The 25148-nt window shown below is 48.8% G+C and overlaps 4 protein-coding genes across 4 annotated transcripts; 3 read left to right on the top strand and 1 right to left on the bottom strand.

Annotated features, from left to right (window-relative positions):
• The first annotated feature begins 35 nt into the window (after nt 1–35).
• On the top strand, nt 36–1932 carry LOC117136735 (4-coumarate--CoA ligase 1). Its single transcript, XM_033297765.1, has 4 exons — nt 36–185; nt 253–647; nt 718–834; nt 896–1932. The coding sequence occupies exons 1-4, from the start codon at nt 36–38 to the stop codon at nt 1845–1847; spliced, it is 1614 nt and encodes a 537-aa protein (XP_033153656.1). The 3' UTR covers nt 1848–1932.
• A 4335-nt stretch (nt 1933–6267) lies between these two features.
• On the bottom strand, nt 6268–7613 carry LOC117136584 (probable isocitrate dehydrogenase [NAD] subunit alpha, mitochondrial). Its single transcript, XM_033297557.1, has one exon. It carries the CDS (start codon nt 7547–7549, stop codon nt 6380–6382), a length of 1170 nt encoding a protein of 389 aa, XP_033153448.1. The 5' UTR covers nt 7550–7613; the 3' UTR covers nt 6268–6379.
• A 12576-nt stretch (nt 7614–20189) lies between these two features.
• LOC117136820 (serine/threonine-protein phosphatase Pgam5, mitochondrial) lies at nt 20190–21563 on the top strand. Its single transcript, XM_033297890.1, has one exon. It carries the CDS (start codon nt 20217–20219, stop codon nt 21057–21059), a length of 843 nt encoding a protein of 280 aa, XP_033153781.1. The 5' UTR covers nt 20190–20216; the 3' UTR covers nt 21060–21563.
• A 946-nt stretch (nt 21564–22509) lies between these two features.
• Nucleotides 22510–25115, top strand: LOC117138631 (nose resistant to fluoxetine protein 6-like). Its single transcript, XM_033300845.1, has 9 exons — nt 22510–22780; nt 22850–23207; nt 23265–23338; nt 23406–23608; nt 23671–23783; nt 23841–24051; nt 24116–24297; nt 24357–24819; nt 24870–25115. Exons 1-9 carry the CDS (start codon nt 22510–22512, stop codon nt 25113–25115), a joined length of 2121 nt encoding a protein of 706 aa, XP_033156736.1.
• Nucleotides 25116–25148: the final 33 nt, after the last annotated feature.

Here is a 25148-nt window from a genome sequence, read left to right as displayed (position 1 = left end):
GGCACTCAGTAGCGATTTAGAACTGGACTAGCAAAATGCCGACAAAGGCGGTTTTCCCCACCTTCTTCAACAAGGAGACCAAGGTCTGGAGTGGCCCGCCACGGCCCACGGTCTACGACCACAACACCTCGGTCGGTCAGATCGTGTTCAACTCCCTGAGGTGCTGGCCCACCAATGTGATTCAGGTAAACGATTGCGTGACTGGGAGCCGGCGGAGACGGGAGTCTGATGAGCTCGATTATATAAAAGTAGATCACCGACGACGACGGCACCGTGCTGACCAACGCCGACATGCTGGCCTACGCCACCCGGATCGCCCTCTTCTTCAAGAGCGAGGGCCTGACCCAGGAGGACCGCGTCGGGATCATCGCCAACTCGAGCACCTTCGTCATTCCCGTGGCCACCGCCTGCTTCTTCCAGGCCACGCCCTTCCACGCCGTCAACTACTCGAGGGAGCCGGCCATCGTACAGGGTCTCTACTCGGTGACCAAGCCCAAGATCATGTTCATCGACGGTCCGGACTACGACCGCATCAAGGAGATCACCAAGGAGTGGTCCCCCAAGCTGATCACGCTCACAGGTAAAGTGGAGGGCGTTACTAGCATCGAGGACCTGGTGAAGCCCCACCCCGCCGAGAAGATCTATGTGTGAGTAGTTAGAGATCTCCATCAATTTAAATTTCATTAAATTCATTAAATTATTTTAAATACCTTTCAGACCTGCTTCCCTGGCCACTGGTGGCGATCAGATCGCCGTGGTTCTGTGCTCCTCCGGCACTGCCGGCTTGCCCAAGGCAGTTGCCCTCTCCCACCGCCACATTGCATCCACCAACTCGTGAGTTCTTCTAAACTTCTAAACTCCCAGACTGGCCAGTCTAACCCATCTCTTCCAACAGGCTGTGCATCAGTACCGATGTGCTGTACACCAGTGCCACCATCGACTGGATGACCGGATTCTCGATTACCGTAATGAATCTCACCTGTGGCTTCACTCGCATCATATCCAGAAAGACATTTAGCGCCGAGACGGCTCTCTCCTTGGTCAGCAAGTACAAGGTCACCTGCCTGGCAATGGCGCCATGGCAGGCCTACGAGCTCTTCACCAGTCCACTGGCCACCACCGAGCAACTGGAGTCCCTGAAGATAGCCTTCGTGATCGGAGGATGGATATCCCTGGCACTACTGCGGCGGGCCCAGGAGCTGCTGCCCAAGACCTACGTGATGTTCTCGTACGGAACCACGGAGACGGGAGTGGTGACCATCAACATCGATCACAGTCTGGAGTGCTCGGTGGGCAGACTGGCGCCCGGCATGAGGATCAAGATCCATGGCGAGGATGGCCAGCAGCTGGGCGTGAATCAGACGGGCGAGGTGCTCATCGACATTGGTCTGAAGTGGGAGGGCTACCTCTCGAACCCGGAGGACACGGCCACCACGCTCCAGGATGGCTGGATCAACCTGGGCGACCTGGGCTACTTCGACGAGGACAACAACCTGTACCTGGTGGACCGCAAGAAGGACCTGCTGAAGTACAAGTCCAAGCACTACTGGCCCAACGAGATCGAGCAGATCATCGCCGAGCTCCCGGAGGTGGAGCACGTGTGCGTGGTGGGCGTGCGGGATGCGAGGTACGGCGACGCCGCCGGAGCCCTGATCATCAAGAAGGATGGCGCCGAGATCGCCGACCAGAAGGTCATCGACCACGTGGCCCAGCGGGTGGTGGTGGACTACAAGCAGCTGAATGCCGGAGTCATCTTCGTGGACAAGTTCCCCAAGAACGCCAACGGCAAGGTCATGAGGAGCTTGGCGCGCGAGGTGTTCGAGAAAACCAAGCCCATTACCTTCTAACACCTACCATCACTATGTACTTTTAAAATGAGCTACCTGGTTTAATGTGAGGACAAAATTAAGTTCTTGTTGCTTGGTGTTAATTCGTGATAATTAAAACTTACATTTCATAGATTACGTTTCGAGCTGTTGGCTTGTTGTAGTCTGTTCTTGCTAATTAAGTGGGTAACTATTGGAATTTTTAGCACCTGAAAGTCGTTTGCTATCGGGAATATCATATCCGCATTGCCTTAATATCTATATTCTGAATTTAATTAAATTGCTTGGTGCTTAGCGAGAGATAAGATATAGCTTCAATGAAGGAACTGCTTGTCATGCACTACGCGACTTATCTACCTACAGATAGAGATAATAGCGACAAATTATTAATTATGCAAAACGAGGATCTCAGTTAAAGTACAGTAAATTAAAACAGCCACCGCAAAGTGCATTTAATTCAGTTCCCTGTTTTGAATAGCTTTTAACCACGTTCGAATGGCTCTCGACGTGGCTTTCCGGACTCCAAAGTCCGAATAATGGCGAATTGCGCGCGGAAGAGGCAAATCCATGGTTTGATCCTTGTTGGTATATGAACACCTTTTGTGACGGCGAATGCGGCAATTTACGGTTATGGAAATGGAAATGAAAATGCCTGGCCGTCCGATTGCAATAATTTACCTTCCGGTCGATGGTGGCATTTTGTGTTTCCGGTTGCGTTCAAAGCTATCGCCACCGCTGTTTCCGCCGCATGCGGCACAATCTGCTCGATTTCGCTGCTCTTTCAGAGGTTATGGTTTTGCAAAATCGCAAATGACCAGACTGGCCAACCCAGCAAGTTAAATGTAGCATATCCTGTTTGCGTTTCGATGCTGGCTGGCTGGAGTGTGCTCGTGGCTCCCAAAGACGCATCCCTTCTGCTGCATCCCACTGCACCCGCATTGCATTCTTGACCCGCCGTCGTCGCCATCGTAAATTATTCAAATCTAAGTCGTAAATAAGCGCGCATAAACATAAGCACAATCGCTGTCCTGCCACAGACCACGCCCACTGGACATCTCAGAAGCTCCGAGATTCCAGGACTCGTCCCTCACCGCGTCCGTCTCCGGATGCCACGAGCCCTCGAGAATCCAGTGGCAAATTTCTGAAATCGCCTGCTCTCCATTTGAGTTTTCAGCTGCAAGTTTGTGGGAATCCTCGGCAATAATTTGCCGCAGCAAATGCTGCCTTGAAAATGTTTTGGATCTTCTGTGGGGTCTCAAAAATTCCATGAGCTGCCGCAAAGATTTTTCTGTAATAGTGATAGGTTAATAGGCTGATCAAATGCATAATCATTAATGGTATTATAAGATAGACTTAACGACAAAAAATCAATGTTTTAAGATTCATTGAAGGCATTTCTAACTTTTATGTTCATATCAGAATAGCTTGGTTATTCACTTTAGTTAACATGGCTCTAAAGTCAGTATTGGCACCTGAAACGTGATTGACGTTTGACTAACGCACGAGGTGATTTCGGATTTGGTTCGCTGGATTGCTGACAGGCATGCCGTCCATACCGAACCACCCATTGTAGCGAAGGACTTAACAGATCCTGGCATTGATGCCGGCTGAAAGGACTCAAGGGTCTTGACTCCGCGGCCGGAGGCAAGTGTTTGATTGATGGACGCAGCTGAAGGGCTCCGATTGCCCGCTCGGCTGAGTGACGTGGCAGGCAGCGTCTTTATCTGCGGAGGACACCCGATCATGGCCTGCTTTATTCGCCACCCACTCCCTGATTACGGCAGCGCCACGGGGAACCTGCAGCTACACCACAATGCAGACTGCTCCTCCAAACAACCATGTTTACATGCAATTACCGTCTCAGTGTTCCGCTGTCAACTCGAATGCTATTTGCCATTGTTTATTACACGAAGCTCTCGACTCCATTCGGTGGTGGGAGGACCTGCGTGGGTGGAGTCCAGCGGGCGATCCAGGTGATTCGGGGAATTCGGGCTGCGAGTGGACCGGTCTCGTGTCGGTGGCATTCTTAATTGCATTGCTGCCAGCAATGCATCATCGCAGAGCACTTTCAGCTGCAGGAGCTGGTAAAAATGTTCATCGCTAATGTCGCAAATGTTTGCCGTTGGCTTGTGACTCCGCTCTTGGCCAAAACACGAAACAGAGCCAAATTGCCAAGGAATCGGAGGTGGTCGTAAAGAGAACGTTAATGCAATTGCTGCCTTTGTGCTTCTGAATTTACACTCGTTATTTGAAGCTCCCCAAAGGGAATTTAGGGTCTGAAAAAGTAATACTTATAATAAAAAGTAAGGACTGACAGATACGATATCCAATGTACCTAATCCATTGTTACAAGACCATCTATACACCTTCAGTTAATCTTAATTTATTGCGGATAACAGATTGGATAAGTCAATTAAAATGCGGATATTTAAATTCACTTGGAAGCTTGAAAGCACTTCTCGGACACTTTGCAATGAAGACCTAAAGCCAAGGCAATTTAAGTTGTTAGGCCTCAATGAATTATTCATTGCCAGTCGTTGTCCTGGCCCACGCGTCGATGATTAAATCAAATCACTTCAACCCGTTGCCAATGCCCCAAAAATAGCCAAAACCACGCCCAAGGTCGCCGCCCACCACCCACCGCCCATCATCACCACTCGCCGGTCATCCCTATCAGTAGCATTGTGCAAACGATGCCCACGGGCCAAATTACCAAAGCATTCCGCAGCATGGCAACTGTCGGCGATTTCAAGGGGTTAATTGTGGCGCATCCCGCTTAATGCCACGAAATTTCTGTTTGGTGGGTGTCCAAGTCTGGGGAAAGGCACTCCCACTTCCTATTCGCAGCTCGTTGGCTTGGGAGGAAACAAACAAACTTCCAGCTGACTGGAGCCGAAGTTCGAAAAGGTCCGAGAAGGTCAAAGGTTGCGCCATCGAAAAACAGAGGAATAAATAGCAGTCACTGCGGACAGTTAGAGTTAAAGCTCTCTGATTAAATCACAATTTTTACGGGGTGCTGTACATCAGTTCTTGAATTCATCACACTCGTAACGGATGCATGGGCCAGAAATTGAATGGACATTTTCATTCAGCAGCATTCTGGCCATTTCGCTTTGATTTGGATTTCCATTTTGGTGCATTGGCCATTTGCTTTTAATAAAAATTCATCAAAAGCCAACAAAACGCCAGATTCACAGGCAGAGGCAGTGGCAGTGGCAATGGCAGAGGCAAGGCAGAGGCAGAGGCAGAATCATGTGCGCCAGAAGTCATAAAAAGGGGTGAAACAATGGCGAGCGTGCAACCGGAAACGGAAGTCGACGCAGACAAACACCAGATACGAAAGGGCGCCACGGCGAACGGGAAAGGGAGGGGGGAGGGAATGAGAATGGGAAAAAGGAAAGGATAAGAGACGGGCCAAGGCTCAAATGGAACTCGAGTCAGGAGCAGAGACAGTGACAGCAGAAATAAGCTGCCCTTTCTTTCTTCTCGGTTTTCCCAGATGATTTTTAAATAAGCAAGCATGCGGAGTAGGTACCTCCGTATTTTTATGGCATTCCAATTTGAGCGAAACAGAGAGCTCCACAGCTCCAGAAACAACAACAACAACAAGGGTGCGTCCTTTCGGCCAAGGACTAATAGGCACAGCCTTGACAGCACGTCCTGCATGCGGACCGAAATGGCAGCAGCCATAAACGAAAATGTGTAAAAAGCTTAAGCGGCACTAAAAGAATCCCCCATCCCGGCGACCTCCCCAAATGGCGAATAGGTGCATAATGGCCGCCTGACACTGTGGGCAGATGTCAACATGTGCTTTTATTATCGCAGAGTGCACCGCCACCGCCCTGCCACCCTCGCATCCTGCTCCCCACTCCCCGCTCCCCGCCACCAGCGAAGGCAGCGGCCACGTGGCAGGACTCGAAATGCAACTTAATTAAGAGCCGAAAAAGCGGCAAAGGAAACTGCAGCTGGCATCTGCGGCGGTTAATGCCGGACGGCCATAAATCTGCCGAAATGCACTGCAAGCACCAGAGATCTGGAAACTGGTAGCTGGGAACAGGGAGCTGAGAGCTGGGAGCTTGGAACTCTGAGCTGGGAGCTCCAAACTGCGACCAGAGAGCACGGGGCTATATAAATATACGACCACGACTGGCAAGCGATAGCCAAGCGAATTGCGACTTTTATGACCCCCAGCGAAGCGAGTGAATTAAATGCAAGGTAATTACATATTATAAATGTGTTTAGTTTGGCGATAGTTTAGTTTGGCCAGCTGGAAAGTAAGCTATCACACTGAACCCTCTATGCACATAAAGTCGCATAGAACGGACAACAATGTCCTACCAATTTCACTTAGTTTATATGACGAAAGAGTTTCTAAAATGGCGAACTATATAATACTATTTGTGGCTGCTTTCTCTTTAAACCAAATAAATATCCAAGCAAGTGGATAATGTACACAAATTTTATTTTTCGAAGTAATTCGTAATCGTTATGATAAATGATAAACCATACATGGTTTTATATGATTGCTAATTTTGTTGCTGTAAGAGCGGAACTTAGAGGCAATCGCACACGGCCTTAACGAACTCTGAGCACTTGGCCTTGCCGCCCACATCCGGGGTGCGGATATCGGTGTCCTTGTAGACCTTGCGAATGGCGCAGTCGACTTGGTCCGCCTGCTTGTCCATCTTCACGTGGCGCAGCATCAGGGCGGCGCTGAGCAGGGGTCCCGTGGGATTGGCCAGGTCCTTGCCCGCGAGGGCGTGGCACGCCTTCATCCGGCAGTCGAACACGGTGCCCAGGGAGCTGACGGAGTAGCCGGGACATATGCCCGGCACGCCCATCATGCCGCCGGCTATCACCCGCAGCACGTCGCCGTACATGCTGGACGAGACCATCACGTCGCACTTGTGGGGCTTCAGCAGGATCTTCAGGATGCAGGTGTCCAGGTAGCGCTCCTCGAACAAGACGTCGTCCACGTGCTTGTCGGCCTCCGCCCGCATGGCCTCCAGGAAGTTGCCGTCCGTCATCCGCATGATGTTGGCCTTGTGGGCCACGGTGATCCTTTTGCGCTTGTTCTTCACGGCGTAGTTGAAGACGAACTCGGCGATCCTGGCCGCTCCGGCCGTGGTGCTCACCTTAATGGTCTGCATGACACCCGGGACCACCAGGTGCTCGATGCCGGAGTAGTCGCCCTCCATCTGGTCCCGGATGATCACCACGTCGAAGTCGCCGTAGGGCGAGTCCAGGCCCTCGATGTGGGAGCACAAGGACACGTAGGCGAACTGGGCGAACTGCTTGCGGATCTGGCGCTGCCAGTGGCGACTATCCACGGGTCCCTTGATGCCCACCTTATTGGCTCGTAAGGACTGAAGGACCTCCGGGGACACATCATCGCTGTCCTTGGCCTTGAACTCATCGTGGACATCCCACTCTATTGGGGCCTTCACGGCACAGATTACCTCCTGCACCGCGTCCATCAGCTCACGTCCCACGCCCTCGCCATTGATCAAGGTCACCTTGGTGGTCTTCTTGGCGGAGTCAGTCGACCCAGCGCTCCTGGCTTTGCCACTAGCCCTACTTTTCTGCTTATCTTGTGGCTTTTCCGGCTGTCTGGACTTCTGCCCCGCGGAATCCTTCTTCTGATCCTTGCCGGCAAACAGACGATAAGCACCGCCCACCGATCTCAGGGGCGGCAGGCTGTTCAGTTTCCGAAGGGTGTTCATTTTGGAGAATTTGAGGCCCGAAATGTGAGTTGTAAGTGGAGCGGACTTGTTTGCTGGGCCTACTTGTTTGCCCAACCCCGAACGGACTTGGCCGCAAATTGATTTGGCAGGATTTCAACTGGCTGCTCATAAATTCCGCGAAATATGTCTTGGCAGTGCGTCCAACTGGGTCATCGCGGGCTTCCAAGCCGGATGACTCGCTTTAATGTGAGTCCCGGGGACACCTGAAGTCCAGGTGAAATCCAAGGAGGGGCCCGCCTGCGGCTGTGTAAATGTGACAAATGGCTTGTCAACGGCTGTGGGCCCACAACCAAATGGCGACTGCTGGCGACAGACAAATGTCCGCCCCCTGCCCCGTCACGCCCCGTTCCGCCGAAAGGGGCGTGGCAATTATGAGGCGAGCGGCAGTGATTTTTCAACGGGGCGTGGAAAAGCAAGCCATTAAAATCGACGACCATTAAGAGCAGACCACGGGGAACCGAGTTATAAATATTCAGTAATTATTTCGCCCGCGCTTGATTACAATTTAAGAATTACAAACGACCTGTTTGCCTCGCGATTTCAGCGGACTGGCAATCAGCGAAAAGAACGCGTCACGGATTTACGACACCTTCAATTCTCATTTACGAGGCAGGACAGTAATCCTTGAACAGATATCGAACAAAAAGTGGGAGCTCCCGTGGATGTGTTTGTCGTGCGCAGCTTTACTATCATATTTTATCGCGTATGGCCTCTCCATTGACAACTTCCTGGCCATAAAAACCAACTGAGTGCACTTCGCCAACAAAGTCGGTGCGATGAATGGCCAGAACTTGGAAAGTTTCTGTAAACATTGGCCAAAAGCAAACTTACAATGTGTGAGCCGAACTATTATTAACCCTAGTCTATTGTTCCCTGCTCGGTGTTTCCTGTTCAGCAAATTGAAAGTTGAGCCGGGTGATGTCGGGGTTCCTCGGGAAAGGCCTTGAAAGGTGACTCCCTCCTGATTGGCACACTCAATTCAGGGAGCTGTCTGGCTGTCGGAGCCCCTGCTTCGGACTTATCGTGACTTGCAAGTCCTAGGATCTCAGTCTGTGATACAGCCTAATCATCGGAGTATGGTCCTGGTTATTTATTAATTCGCTGTAAGCTATGTTGGAGAATACAGAACTCTCGTATGCAAATGACTTCCAATACAGACCTTCTTCAATGGCTGCCGGGAGCTCCTCAAAGTGGCTGCACTTGAAAGCGTTTAAGGACGTAACAACTAGTACAGGAATAATGCGAGTCAGTTGGCTGGAAGGAAAACAATACAAATGCACGACTTATTTACAAGATGTGTGCTCTCCCGAGTGCATACATAATTCGAGGCACTTTGTAGCACACATGCACCGCATGTGCAGCTGCAAAGACGATTTGCTGAACGGCTCGGCGGAAAACCCAGTGAGTGAATTACTTTCTGCGATTGCGAGCTCATTGAGGTTCCCACTGGCCCACTCACACATGCCAGCTGATCTGGGTTTACCCATGAAAGCAAGGATTACTCTCGCTTTTGCGGAAAGGGAAAGGAAAGGGAAGCCACTTCGTACAATTCAGTGTGCATGGAGTGCAGTCTGGTGATAAGGCAATCTGCAGCCAGCTACTTATCAAGGTTATCGGGCCAAGTGCTGGAGTGAGCAGTTATGATCCGCTGGCTTTCATTAGTCCTGCCGGCGCTCATGAATTATGCAGGCCGAGTTTATCATTTCTATGGGCTACATGTTGATTTAAGGGCTCGCCCCTGGCCAAAAACCCTTGCCAAAAATGTAGAGCAGAAGAAAAAAAAGAGGGGGGTGGGTGGTGCTTTCACACCCGAAACCCCGGATGGACGGACAGATTTGGTTGTTTACGTAGTCGAGGGACGTGCAACCCTTCTGTCAATGAAAGTTGGAAATTTAAGACGGCAAAAAGGAGGAAAAATCGGCAAATACTGTTGCATATTTGATTGTCTCGTTCAATATTTACATATTCGGACTCGTCAGTTTCGCCTGCCTGCTCCTTGCCTTCTGAGGTGGCTTACGCTTCGTTTGTTCTGGCCACACCCCCGCCTCAATCCCGCCCAGAGTCAAGCCATCGGCTCCCGTGACCCTCGAGAAGCCCCTGACCCCCATCGGCATCCGGCTGAAATCAGAATTTGCATTTCTATTGTTGCCCTTTGTTTCTTCTGCATCTCATAGCAGTGCGGTTGCCCAGGGCAAATGGAAGAGGTAAGAGCGTGTGAATCGCAGCACCTGTTTCGGCCAGCAATTGGACTCCGTTGCACGGAAAAGTGGGCAAAGCCGGAATTTCGACACGCACCTGATACCCGGGATCTATAACCTGGCTATAACTGGGCTCAACCCGCCAACAGTCGATTATTTATGGCCGGCAAAGAGTAATCAAAAACTAAAGTGCAAATACTTTTTGCCAGTCCCCTGCGAAACAATAATTGAGCATTTGAGTGCCGAACATGTTCAATATGCATTTATTTATGGCGCTGGCTTGGCATTAATTACAAGCCACTATTTGCACGGTAAAACACGCAAAAAACACATGCAAATAAAGAACACAATTTAAAAGTATGCTTCTCATAAAAATTTATGAGTGGCCTGCGCAAATATCGGATAGCATTTACGGAGGAGCCCTTCGCCATAGTGCACCTATGCCTTTCGAGGAGTTGGGCCAATATTAGGTGACTTAATCGCCAAGTGAGTGGCAGACGTAGAATTCCAATTACAGGGCGATTAAAAGTATTTATCAAACGCCTCGTTTGCGGCGCACCACATCATTTACATGCCAATCACCTCACAATATTTAGTCACTTTGTGGCTGACCACAGATTCGCTTGATTCGCCTTGATCCACTCGGCAGCGTCTTAATTAAATAAACATTTTTAATCAAGCCGGCATTGTCCAGCTACAAATATTTGGAAGTGGCTTTGCATGACAGGCATCTGGGCAAATACATCAAATGTAAGCGGGCGATCGAACGGATATTCGAAAGCTCGATGGGATGGTGGTGAATCATTTGCCAAAACAATGCTAAACGGCAGCTGTTTGTCCTGCTGGCAAATATCCTTCTCCCAGGCTGGCCAATAATTGCAATTTAAATGCACAAACGCCGCAGAGAAGCGCATATACATACAAGTATGTCCGTATGGGTAATTCTTCGGCAGTATTCCAGTCACAGTATTGTGAATATTTTTGCACGCAATGCGGTTTGTTTATGCGGTTGCCGAAGCGTAAAAAGTCGCACAATGTGACAGTTAAATATCGAGTCGAGTCGAGTCGAGGAATATATGTTTTTACGGCTCCCATGCACGTGCCACTCCCCCCGTGCGCCAATAACGGGGAGGGAAAAAGTTAATTAAGTTCTTTAAGGACTCCTCGCTCTGCCGCCATTTCTCGTCGTCCTGTGTGCCTTGCATATCTCAACGAAAACGGGGACACTGCGTGGAGCGAACGAGGACCCGGTCGAGGATATCGCTCGCCGGAGGTCCTGCAGCTCGGCTCACATAAATTGATTCCATACAAAACCGTATAATTCATTCTCGTTTCGTTCGCACCTCGATACCCAGAGCATTGTCCTCCTCCGGCGGAGGAGCAGGTGGACGCGGTGGCCTGCTGAGTCTTAACCCGCCGGATTACCATCGCATCCGCATCAGCATCCGCACTCGGACAATATAATAAATCATGTAGCCCGTGGGGGCAGGGGCCAAAGTGTCCCGACAAATCAACTTTATTTCGGCAATTGAGATGGGAACGATTCAAAAGCGGCTTTAAAGCATTGTTCCTTGGAACTGTGATACCTTCAGGAAACTGCATACTTCCGCAAGCCCCTTGAAAACTTTGCACTTTGCACTTATCCACTATTTATGTGTATTTTTCAAACGATATTAAAGTTATCAGTGGCGCAGACTCTGTCCCCTGCTGCTTTCACCTGCAGTTGTTGATTCAAGGCTCTGTCCTCCAGTTAATTAGTTTACAAACCATTAACACCTCACCGGTGTCACTGGAACTCGGCGAATCCCCGCCCTCCGGCGACTCTTCCCAGCCGGAACTTGGGATTTCGCTCACGTAAGGAGGCGACGGCGCGACTTCGGGCCAAGTCAATTTAAGCCAAGTGCGAGAAGGGGGGAACAGCCGGTCCTCGGAACTTCGAGGCTGACAGGTGAGTGAAGCCCACGGTCTCATAACTCGGGACTCTTGGCCACAGGCAACTACCAAATTTAATTACAGCTACATATTAGTTAGAAGTTGCATAAACAGGGCGTGGTCGGTGAAGTGTTTCGCAATTTCAGCAGGCGGCCAAATTGCAGGCCATCCCGCCCACTGGCTGTCACTCGGTTTCCTGGCTAGCTGACTAGCTGACTAGCTGGACAAACTTGAGCCAATTTCGAGCTGCTGCAGTCGCAGCCCAGGAGGAGCAAAAACTGACGTCTATTACTTGCCTTCTCAGCTCGGCTGGCTGTGTGTATTTGGCCAAGACCGGGGCTACTCGCTGTCTGGGCCAGGGCCATAAATTATTAAATTTTAACAAGTTTTTATGCAGCGGCAACATCCTGTCTCCCTGTCTGTCCATCGTCTACCCCTCGACTCGTCCCGTTCCCTTGGCCAAGTCGAGCAAGTTGGTTTACTTTGTCAGTGGCGAGGACGTGACTGAGAAAGGAAGGAGACGGTCCGCTGCTCCTGCTGCCACGCCCCTAATTGCGAGGCATGCGGCTACTTTGATTGCAATAATGATATTATTAATTGTAACAAGTTTTCAGATGAATGCTTCAAAGTGTGCTTAAGATTGGACGCTGGTTGGCCGCAACGGTTCCATTAAAGCCCCATTGCAAACAGTCTGAACACTTGAATTCGCTGCAAACCAACCTGGCCGACAATAGCGAGGGACATTAACATTTTGCTGGATTATTTAGTAATATTAAGAGATCAAGCTAATAGCATGAGAATAAGCCGCATTAAAAACTTTCTTTCCGGATTTAATTTAATGCCAACTAAGAGAAAAGCGCTACAAAGAAGCCAGGTGAAAAGGCAGGTCAGATACTCGTACTATATAGTCTCCAGCGCCTGCAAAAACAACAGCAAAAACGAAGGCACAGAAAACAAATTAATTATTATAATTAGAAAGGAGTGCGGGATGGAGGGCGGAGATCCAGACCGTGGTTAGCGCACATCTCATTGTTGCATTGTAAAATGAACTCGGGCTTTAATTACGGCCGTAGCTGGCTAAGCGAACGAAAGCAACACGTGACTCCTGCGGCCGCAGAATCCAGAAAACGGAAAAAGAGATCCAGGACATGCAGCACATCCAGCACATCCAGGATCCAGCGGCGGTGGGCTGAAATGGTTGCCATAATTACGGAATATTATGCTGCTTAACGAGCATCTCCTGGCTCTTCCGAGCCCGTCGCAGCAATACATTATTTATGCCATTATGTGGGAGGCGTGAATGGAACTGAAACTGAAACTGAAACTGGATCCATTTCCGGAAGGAAATCTGTGCGTGAAATTATTCAAAAGTGCCGCCAACGTGACCGAAATGGCAAAGCAATATCCTCACATCCGTTTTGGTAGGCAAAACTATCTAAATGGCGGTCCCTTTCAGGCTAACAAAATCATAGCATACTTTCTGGGGCCCACCTGGGCCCGTCACCATAGTCGTGGATAAGAGCTAACAACATCGGTGGGACTTCAACTTTAGCTAGCCAGTATTATCAAGAGCACGCCACTCATTATTTATGGAAATTGTTTGGCCTGCTACTGGCCAACTTCCTTGGCCAGCGGAAAAAGAAAGAAAGTGCAGGGAAAGGAATTTAAATAAAAATGAAATTTCTTTAGTTTTTACTATGCAAATTGCTAATTGCACTCATCAACCTCCTCCTCTAATGAGAAATGCAAAATAGTCTCAATTTATAAAATGTTCAATGGCCAAGCGCGGAAAAAGGAGAATCGCAAAGCTGAAAAAGATGAGCGGCGAGTTCGTTAAGTCGAAAATTAAGCATTGGCCCGGGAAAAGAAGGGCAGGTTGGATCCCAGGGACCTCGCAACGGGAATGGGACTTGGAATGGCAATGGGACAGGATGAGGCATGGGCATGGGAATGGTATGCTTCTATGTAGAAACTTAAGTGCCCAGAAATGCGCACGCACTGAGGCGTACAAATTGTTAGGGGACCTGAACGGGCCAGGAGGAGCGGGCTTTCTCCTCGTAGATTTAAACAAAGGTTCCCCAGCGCCCTTTTCTTCTCGGATTCTCGCTTTCTTTCCCACTTTTTGCCTTTTATCACTGCGGGGCGCATTATGCACAGGACGAAGTGGGCGGCGGAAGTGGGCGGCGGGTGTCACGGATGCCACAGCAAGGCGCTGTAAGTGTGAAGTATTTGCATGAGAATAAACAGCGAGTTGAGCAGCGGAAGTGGCGGGCAGAAGAAGCGCAAAATAAGTGCAAGGACAATGGGGCAGTGGCACTCTCAGTCCGCTCCCACTTGTTAATTGAAAGATTAAATATTAAGAGTATTTTGTTTTATTTGCGTAAACTGCACGCCAGGTGCCACCTGGCACACACTGTTCCATTGCCGCCCGTTCCGCCGGCGGAATCCAGAGTCCTGGAGCAGTATAACAGATTCCCAAGGAGCTCGGCCGCCTGCCAGCAGAAGTACAAGGGGCTTAACATAAATTTGCCAAATTCGAGACCGGATCTATTTTGCATATTTTAGACATACTGATGAGGCCCGAACTGCCATGTGGAAGTGGCATAATTAGGGCTATCAACTGCTGCCTGCATGCGTTGGGAATGCAAATGAAACAATGCGAGTGTGTACCCACATATGCATAGAGTATCCATCGAGCAACTCAGACGGACGGTCCTGAGCCACTAAGATGGGCGGAGTACTCGAATAAATAATCTTAAAGGCCCAGGAGCAAGCCTCGCGAAAGGAGGGAAATTGAACATCCGTTGCGGGCACTAAAGCACCGAAGTAAGTCGCTGGAAAAGCGGCAAAAACACGGACACAGCCACCGGAAACCATCCGTAAAGCCCAGCTCAACTATGACACGGCTTGCATGTTCTGCACAAACTAACTCAACTTGACTCAACTCAACTGAACTCGGATGCACCGAAAACTAAATAGTTGGCTTGGCAGGGTGGCTCAGAATGTATCGAAAATGATGCCACTAATATAACTCATACGACACGTAGTCCTGGCTTAAATTTCAAGAGGATACTACATTTCATGTATGAATGTGAATGAAATGAATCGAAATAATAGGACCACAAAATTAGGGATCACCCTATGCCATCCTCATATATATACAGTTCGCCAGCTGATAATGCTGATGACTCCTAAGCGAAAACGCTCTTGGGCCGCCGCTGATGACGCTGGTGGGCGGTGGGCGGTGGTTGGTTGGTGGTGGTTGCATGGCGGTGGGGAGCGTGCGAAAATGTGAATCTGGAGCGACAGGGGAAATGGATAACCATGAATGAATGAAAAGCGGATGCTCGCCACCAAGCCGCCGTCAGCAGAGCAGATTACACCAACAATTAGGGCCGAAAGCGGAGCCAAGCCCGGAATCAGATGGAGCAGAAGAGCCGAGGCATCGAGATGCAGCAGTTAGCAGTTAGCAGTTAGAATCCTCCATCCAGAAGCCAGCATACAGCGGGCCAAGTGCCAAGGATGCCGCTTCTGGGGGTCCGTGGGGATAAGCCAAATAATGTGACAAGGCTAAATGGCGGAGCTGACATTGCGCAACTCCGTTTGGCTGGCTGGAAGGACATGGCCGAACGCCAGGAGGAGGACCTGCAGGTCGTCGGCATGGCGACGCAGCTTAGATTTCTGCATTTTTAACTGACTAAGCCAAACTTTTGTGACTTCTAATTGCCGTAAAATGTAATTACCATCCCTTTCCTTTTCGTTCACTCGGAAAGCAAACTTTCTTAAATGGCTGCCGTGCAATGTTCGTTCGGTTCGCCAAGTGAACTGGAGTAAATCATAAATTAACAAAGCATGTATTCCCGAAAAGCAACTCCTAAATCGATGCAGTGCAGCGAGGCGCAATTTCCAAAATCGACATGTTTCAATCGAGAATAAAACACCCAGCTCACACACACATGCACGCTGACTGCACGAGTCCTTGTTACAAGGATTACGTTGCTTAACTGTCCGTACTTCTGAACTTGCTCGAACATACTTATTCAAATGCATTGCAGTTGCGAGTGTGTGTTCAGCTTAAAAGTTGCCATGACTTTCGGGCACAGAACCATTGAGCGGTATGGAAACTATTGCAGTGGATTGGCTCTGCCAGGACTGAAACCACTTGGCCCAGAAAATTTAAAATAAATAATATGCTGCTGAAGACGTTCGCTTTAAATTTGGAATTTAAAACGATAGTTTTTATTGCTTAAACGAGGCTATTATATATAGCTCTCAGTTACCAGCGAACCTAAAAAATAATCTAGAGTGTTAGAACTGTCCAGATTCGAAAGGCCCAATATGCACTCCGCTCCCATTCATCCGTGAGTCCCCAGTGAATGGCATTGTTCTATTTAAATGCATGTAGTGTGTAGCATAGACATGGACCATTCCACCACCATGTGCGGATGCGCCCAAAGAATTGTTCAATTGCCGGAACATAAACGTGTGCGTGTGTTTTTTGGCCTTTGTTAGTTTGATTTAGGCGGCAGTATATATGAATTATTATGGTTAAATATGGATATTTATTGCGATTTCGGGCGATAGTTGTAATGCGAGAGAGTTTCGGCCCGAAAACGCAGCTGAGGCGGAAAGCCTTTGATCTGCCGGACAATCGGGGGAAGGACGAAGGAGGACGGGGTAGCCACATATGTATATGAATGCACATGCATATATTCATGCATTGGCAATTTTATGGACTGCCTGGGTGCTTCCATTTCGAAGTTGCCTCACTTCGGTAGTATTTATTTCTTTGAGTGCTTTTCGAAAAGGGAGACGAGAGCCCGCAAATTTAATTGCACAAAAGTTTTGTCGAAAGCCAGAAATTATGAAATGAGCAAGTTTCTCGTTTGTGGCTGTTTGCCTAATAAAAAAGGGGAGGGAAGTGCGTTTTAATTGCAACTCTGCCGAAAATCAAAGACAAAAACTCGAGTGCAGTGAAAGCAATTAGTTTTAAAGAGCAATATTTGTGGAGTTATATTCAAATTCAAGAGACCGAAGCGGGCAAACAATCAAATTGAAACTCACCCCCCAAACAAAGTGCAGCAGGCAACACAAATCTGAAATTTATGGGAAGCATTGGGAGTGCGCAAACATAGAGTTTTGGCCGGGTCTTAAGTCGCAGCCCCCGGCCCGAGCCATAAATTGGCTTTGGTTGTACCTTATGCAGATTTGTTTAACTTCAAAAGGACCCACAAATTGCCAGGCACCGGCTCCGCCTGCTCCTCGAGCTGACTTCTATTCGCTCGCTTTCTGGCAATGCTTTCCGCTTTTATTTCCCCCCAAACATTAATCCACTAAACCGTAAACAAACGATGGCAGTCAACAAAGGACCAACATGGCGTATGAGCTATTAAGTGTAGCACATGTGAGCCGATGTGTTCGTGGGTCTAGCCGTATTTTAAGCTCCCCTGCACAATTCCGCTGTTTCCGCATGCCGTTTCCATTTCCACGCCCTGTTTTTTACCGACTGCAACTGCCGGCCGTTTTCACTTCGAATTGCATCGCAGCCGGGATTTATTGCACTGGAATAGGGCCTTAAAGGTGATATTTCCGCATATGCAGGGCAATTTTCCAAAAGGCTGCAGCAATGATAGCCCAATCAAATGACATTGTTTCGTAATTGTAATGTAGACGGGTTTGCCTTATTCTGAACCACAGCTACTGTGATGCGTTTAATTAAATTCCCCCTCGATTGGGTTTAACCCAATCAGACGAATCGCCGGATTACCCGCCCAGATTAAATATTTAAAAATAATTCCACTTGCTTTGTGCGGCCAGACTTGAGAACTGTGTAAATGAAATATTTATTTGCCCGCTGAAAAGTTTGCGAGCCCCAAGTGCTTATCCTTTCACCAAAGTCACAAGGTCGCCCCGCAGTGGGTGGAGCAAGGCTTTCATTGGCAATTTGTATTTGTTTGCCGTTGCTTGTTGCCTTACGAGCATTTTCATTTGAGCACAAACACTAACCCGACGAGCGGCAATGAAAGTTAAACAATGTTTGCGGCCGTGCTATCCGTTTCCGCAATAATTTCTCGGATCCGCCTGCTGGCGTTTTGTGTCCTTGACACAATTTCCACAGGAAAACTTTTGATTTTCCACAAGATAATTTGCTAGCTGCGATGTGGGCGTGGTTGGGGGCTGGGCTGGGGGTCGCCGCCACTTAAAGTAATGCAAAAAAGAGAGCAGGGCGAAGGCAGCGCGGCAATCCAAATAAGGAAATCAAAATGGCAGGGCAACATAAAAGCCAAGCGAAAATTGAACATCCTGCAGCAGGATGCGCTGCGTCTTGGCGGTGGAAAGGCGGTGGCACAGCACCGGTACCAGGACCAAGCGGCTCCAGCCGAGACGAGCACCATAATTATGGGTGACCGCGATAAGGAGCAGCGCTGAATGCCAGGGAACTGTGCGAGTCCACTCCACGTTGCACGGGACAACTGCCGCCAAGGACTCGGTCCAAGGATTCCGGCCGGGGTGGGTGGCACTTTCCCCAGGGCTCGTGGACGGGGAAGGGTCTCCTCGATCCGGACGACTGGTCACCCTGTATGGTGATGGAGACGGAGATAGAGATGAAGACCGTGCCCCACTTTGTGCAATGAGAAATTTCCGCTCGCTCGTTCCTTTTGCCTTTTCGCTTGAAGGATGACATTTTTGCAAATTGCCATCATAATAATAATCAAATTCGTGTAAATTTGTTTGCAAATTCAAGAAGGAAATGGTGTCAGCTGGCCCAGTTCGTCCTCTTGTCCTATTTTTCCTCCCCTCCCCGTCGAAAAGCAGATACAGATGCTTCGGGATTATCAAGTTAATAGCTTTTCTCGTTCTCGTTCCAGCTTAATGCTGATGAAATTGAAAACATAAACTACACAGAGGGTCTGCAGTGATTATGGAGATGGCTTCTGCACATTTGAGGAATGTAAAGTCAAATTATTCCTGTGAACGGATGGCAATTAATTAAGGAGAATTGGTCAGTAAAGTTGCTAAGGCAATACACTCCTTTATAAAAAAAAGGGTTTAATATATTTAAAATTGCATGCAACAATGTAAAATCCATTTGCATAGATAGTAAATAAAAAGCCAGACCAAATTAAAGATTCTAACTACTTGCTTCTTTAAAGAATCTACTTATCCACACTTACTATTGCACTGCCAAGGCCTTTCACTCACCTACTTATTCATACACCTTGTGAGAGTAATCCCCTCGCTTCTAGGCCGGATATGTTTTATGGTTATTTGGAGTGGCTTATTCCGAGGTCCCCACAAAAGTAGTGAACGTATGGGTGTGTGGGTACAAGGCCAACTCACGTGAGTGTCGCTGCACCGGGAAAAATATCCATAGAAGCCTTATTTTACATACTGCATTCCTTTTGACAAGGAGAAGAAAATCAGAAGTTCCTACAGGATAATCACACCCATAGCTTACCTAAGTTCATTTTACTGGTTAAGTTGTACAGGAAACATCATATATTTAACCACTTTGAAGTATATGTAAACATTCTTTCAGTGCAACTTTAATTTGAGGTGTCAGGGTGTAAACCACATGAAGCACCTCCTACAGAAGCTTCTTTTCAGGGCAGATAATCCGGCATTGGGCTGATCTGTCCGGAAAACTCGCTTAATTTCAATCCGTGCGGTCACCAATCGATAGTGTTGAACCCAAGCCGACGACTCAACTTCTCAACTTCAGAACGTCCCTCGATGGCGGAGGCACGTCAAAAGTTTCAGTCAACTTCATTAGGCCAAATCCGACGGCCAACAGACTGAGCCCGTCATGGTCAGCCACTTGTGGATATGCCGTTGGTGCCCACATTCCTGGTGGCCATGACGCAGCCCAACGCCTTGCCCCGGCACTGCGAGCTGGAATTAAATGAGGCAAGAACTTGGACAAAGTGGTTTAGCCAATGATAGGCAGTTTCCCTTTTCCGGCTGAGTGGCAGAAATTAAACGCCGAGCGCCCAGTCTTAAAGTGGAGCTCATTTGCAGGAGGTTCCCCATTCGAATAGGTTTTCCAGGGCATCACCTTGCCAACTCACTTGGGCTCTGGAGGGCGCAAAGTTTGCCGCTCGAAAGTTGGTCCCGAGTATCCTGCCGAGGGTAAAACAACTTTGACACAAAAGTTGACCAAAACCTTTCAGGAGTCCACTTTCTTAACTCTTTCAAGCCCCTTCCTCGTGCCTTGAATGCTAATCAAGAACGGGGAACTCGAATCTGAATCTGAATAAACTTTTAAAAGTGCGACAAAACCCACTGAGGAGTCAAGTTGATTGCCATTGCAATGGAATTAAGCCAATAACTTATACTCTTTAAAAGGTTTTAATTGAGTGATGAACGGAACTTAACGTTCAGAATAATATTAGAACACAATCTTGAACAATGGACCTCGCAACAGCTTTTAACTTAATTTCGAGCTTAGACCGTAGTAGCCCGATTTTGGAACGATTTGAACATATACTTTAATAGATCAGATTCCCACGTCTGCCATGAGATACTCCGCCCTTTGGCGCTCGGTGGGCGCCATGAGCTGCGGATCCCTGGTCACCTACTTAGCCATCCGGCTGTTCGATGGCCTGGAACCCTCCATGTTATCAGGTGGAGCACAAGACGGTAAGGGGCGGGCGATAGAACCTTTGGCCAGTGGCGCCTGGCGGCACCATTGGGACTTGGACAAGCCGCAGCTGCAAAAGGTGGCAAATGGCGAGGAGTCCTCCGCCCTGCGACACATTATCCTGGTGCGACATGGCGAGTACACGAGGACCCCGAACGGCAGTCACCTCACGGAACTGGGTCGTCGGCAGGCGGAGCGGACGGGGCAAAGGTTGCGCGAAATGGGCTTGTCCTGGGACCACGTGGTGGCCTCCACAATGCCGCGTGCCGAGGAGACGGCCATGATCATCGTGAAGCAGCTGAACCTCGATCCCCTGAAGATGAAGCGTTGTACTTTGCTGCCGGAGGGCACTCCGTATCCAGGAGATCCCCCCTCCAAGAGGAGTGCCCGCAGCCTGGATCTGGCCTATCAGAGGGATGGTCCGCGGATCGAGGCCGCCTTCAGGCGCTACTTCTTCAGGGCCAGTCCGGAGCAGGAGCACGACTCGTACCTGCTCATCGTGGGCCACTCGAATGTGATCCGTTACCTGATCCTGCGGGCCCTGCAACTCCCTCCGGCCGCCTGGACGCGCCTCAACCTGAACCACGGCTCCATCACCTGGCTGACTGTGTGGCCGTCGGGCTATGTGACCTTGCGCTGCTTGGGGGACTCCGGCTTCATGCCGGTGACCGAGATCACCCATCGAAGGCCGTCGCCGGCGAAATCCGTCAGTAACTAGCTCATGATTAAAGCCAAACTCCGGCATGCGTCTTGGGCACGGACTCGAGGGACCAGCTCATTTTGCAGTACGAGTGGGAACGTGACTTCATGCACATTTTGTCGCAACTGTGTGAAAACCACTTTAACTTTGCCCAAAATCACTTGGCCAACACACTGCCAACTGCATCTGCATCTGCATCCGCATGCCAGCACAGTCACATTCGCACACATCCACATCCACATCCACATCCACGTCCACGTCCACGTCCGCGTCCAGTGGCCACAATGCTGGCGGCTGCCACGCCCAAAGCGGTCATCCCGCCCACTTTTTGGCCACCCGGTAGTTGGCACATTTGCGCTACTCTTTTGGGATTGTCTCTGCTCATTAGTGCGGCTTTAATTTTGGTTATTGCGCCTGTCCCATGTTGTTCGGTTCGGTTTTGGTTTCTGGTCTCTGGTTTTGGCCATCGTCGACGATGTTGCCTTTGCGTTGCCGTTCGCCGCCGGCGTTTCATTAAATTTGCATCGCTCCGCAATTTGAATTTAATTTGTTGGGGGCTGAATATTGCATTATACCCATCTGCCCGGCCTCCTCAGCTGCCACTCACATCGAGTGTCAGCTGCTAAATATTTGCCTCACCACAAATTCTGGAGCACATGGAAAAAAGGCAAGTGTTTATTTTACGGTCCTGTTATTGCTGTTGCGGTTGGCTGCCCCAAAATGGCCCTTGACGTCCGGCGAATGTGCATTATAGTATGCGTAGGACAAAATGGTATAGTATCCAGCTATATCTCTAAGGATAATAGAGTCGCTCAAGGATAAAAGAGCCTAGAATATGGAATTTCGGGTGTGAGCTCTACTAACATAGGCTACCAAGTCAGCTGGAGCTTTGCATACTTTCGGGCATTAATGAATGGCGTCTGGTCAGTGGCCAAATAATTGTGTATACCTGGTTAATGCACATCTCAGATGCCATGTTGATTTTAAATATTATTAGCTGAGTAAAGGGTATCTGATAGTCGTGGCGTTCTATAAGGCTTATAACTGAGAGCTTTCATGCCTCCTGTTCGGACGACAGTCACATGAACAAGCTTTCAGTTCAGATGACTCACAGAGTTTTCAACGCGAGTGCCCCAGCACAATCTTTCTAATATCAGTAGCATCCAAATTTGATTTGTGATAACTCGGTGCTCATGTTTACTATAACACGTTAATCGATTAATTCCAATGATCGTCACCTTATCGCATAATTCATTTGAATACGATTGCCAAAAAATACTTCGGAACCATATAATTATCACTTTAATCAGGCATTTGATTACTTTGAACTGTCGGGGCAGTTCACTATCGGTCTTTTTCGGCGGAATCCGATACTCAGGTCGCATATGACAAGGCTAATTCGCTTATAGAACCCACCCTATATATAAGGGGTCTAGCTATTCGTCAGTTGGCCATTACAGTTTAAGAAATGTTTAAGTTACTCGTATGTATTTTCCTTTGTGGGATCGTGCTCTTCAGCGCAGCGCAGCCACAGGAAGGAGATGTCCTGCCGGGATATCACAATCTTAAGAAGCTCAGGCCGCTGGGAACTGAATTTGCCGAGTACTTCCATAATGTTACCCTGAGTGACCTGGAAGTCCGGGACCCAAGGCTGCCAAGTCAGCAGGATCTACTGTGCCTCAGGCACATGACTCAGCTCACATTGGGCCTCGCATCTGGTGAATTTTGGGCGCTAAAAAGTGAGTGAGAAATAAAGTATTGTGAAACGGGCAATATTTAACCGAATCCGACTAACCTTCTTCTGTCAGTGATTGACTCGTGGGGTCTTATTCCATCTGGCATCCTCACTGGCAACCAAAACGACCTGGGAAACTTCGACGAGTGCCTCAGTATCACAAAGGACTCCATCCGTGGAAAGTACTGCTTTCTAGAGACCACTGTCAGTAAAATACTCGGCGTCAATGGAGCGGCAGCTGAGTTTTGGAAACTAAGAGTTGCAACTTGCTTTCCCGCCTCCTGTTCAGCCAGTCACATGAACAAGTTCCTAAGTCAGATGACTCAGAGGGTCTTCAACGTGAGTATCCCCAGCACAGTGATGAGTATCAGCGATAGCACCTGCCAGACGAGTGAACGCGAACCCTGCGATGGATTAACCATTTTCACAATGTAAGGGCCTATATATCTATACTAATCAAGGTTGCCAATTAAAATGTCTGATTACAGAGTGCTCTTATCGATAATGGGCTCCATCGTGGCTCTCTGCACCGTATACGACTACTTCAGTTGCCACACTCAAAGTACGTTACTCAATTTGTAAACAAATATATCAGGAATCCCCGTCACTCACTGACCGCTATCTTTCAGATCAACTTCCAGCGATGGTCAAGGTATTCTCGGCCAGGACCAATTCCCGGGCCCTGTTCCGCATCGTTGAGACGAAGCCCAGCTCGAACGTGATCGACTGCCTTCATGGGATTCGGTGCATGTCCCTCGTGTGGGTGGTCTTCTGTCACGAACAAGGATATTTCCTGTCATCGGCATATCTTAACATCTTCGATATCCTTCGGGTAGGTTAACATTTCAGATAGCATATATCATGATACAAAGGGGTGTGCAATTTCTTTTTCAGTGGGTAGAATACCCATCATCTAGCATTTATCTGCACGGCTTCTTCTCCGTGGATTCATTTTTCGTGATCGGCGGCCTTCTGGTGGCGTTGATTAGCCTGCGCATGATGGACAAGTAAGATGAATAGTTTTCTTCGATGAGGTGATTCTGACTTTTTGAATCTCTGGACAGATCAAAGGGAAAATTGAATGTGCCTTTGATGTACCTGCACCGCCTGATCCGCATACTTCCCAATGTGGCCGTGGCCATGCTCATCTACACAAAACTCATGGGTCTGATGGCCGACGGTCCGCTCTTCAAGGGCGGATACAGTGGTAAAGCGGTCTGTGGAAAATCTTGGCATCGAACTCTGCTGTTCGTAAACAACTATTTCCTTGAAAGGGTAAGTTACAGTACCATACTTGCAGGCAGTTTCGAGACCTAACACTCATTGGATATTGCTTCAGTGCCTTCCCCATACCTGGTATCTCTGCGTGGACGTGCAGCTATTCCTCATCTCTCCAATCCTGCTGATCAGCCTTCATAAATGGGGCAAGAAGGCAGCTGCTGTTATAGTCGTGGTCATCGGCCTGTTGGCCGCCTTGCTCTTTGGATCGATGATGGTACACCACTACTCACTCGTGCTGAAGTATGACTGCCTACCATTTGCAATTAGAAATGTTCTATATATCACTTATTGATCCGCAGGAACACCAACGAAGAGTCGCAAAGGCTGTACACCTCAACGCACTACCATTGCACTCCCTGGCTCATAGGATTCATATTCGGCTACTTCCTGTACCTTAACCAGGGCAAGAAGTTCCGCCTGAACTGGTTAGCTGTGTGGTCTGGGTGGATACTTTGTTTGGCCATGATATTCACCTCGATATTCGCCATCTATCCGGCGGCAAAGTGGACCACCCCCGCTCCGTCCAGCCTGGAAGAGGCTTCTTACTACACTTTCACCCGGTTGGGCTGGTCATTGGCTATTTGCTGGGTGATCTTCGCCTGCATGCAAGGATACGGGGGTCTGGCCAACAGCTTCCTGTCCTCTCCACTGTGGCAACCCCTCTCGAGGCTATCGTACTCCGTCTACATTTGGCACGTTTTTATGCAGGAGCTGAACGCCCGAAGAACTAGGACCAACACGTACTATTCGGACTACAACATGGTATGTTTTTCGCTTACGAAGACTACATCTAATCAAATATATTTCCGCAGATGCTCAAATTTTGGTCAGACATTGGATTCACCTTCTTGCTTTCCTATCTGCTCTACCTGATCATCGAAGCACCTTTCAATGGACTTGATATTTTCATCCGGCCTCAAAGGAAGGCACCTCCTACCATGAAAACCCAGACGAACTCAGAACCTACGCAGGAGATTCAGAATATTGAAGATGGATCAAACATTACAGAAGAGCTCAAGGATTGCGACACTGTACCGACTAATTCAGTGTCCAAATAAATATATACCATAGAAGCTAGCATAGAAGTATTT

This window comes from Drosophila mauritiana, chromosome 2R (genome assembly GCF_004382145.1).
Source record: "Drosophila mauritiana strain mau12 chromosome 2R, ASM438214v1, whole genome shotgun sequence".
NCBI classification, from domain to species: Eukaryota; Metazoa; Arthropoda; class Insecta; order Diptera; family Drosophilidae; genus Drosophila; species Drosophila mauritiana.
Note: the sequence above shows the minus strand (reverse complement) of the source record. Positions and strands in the feature narration are given on the sequence as shown.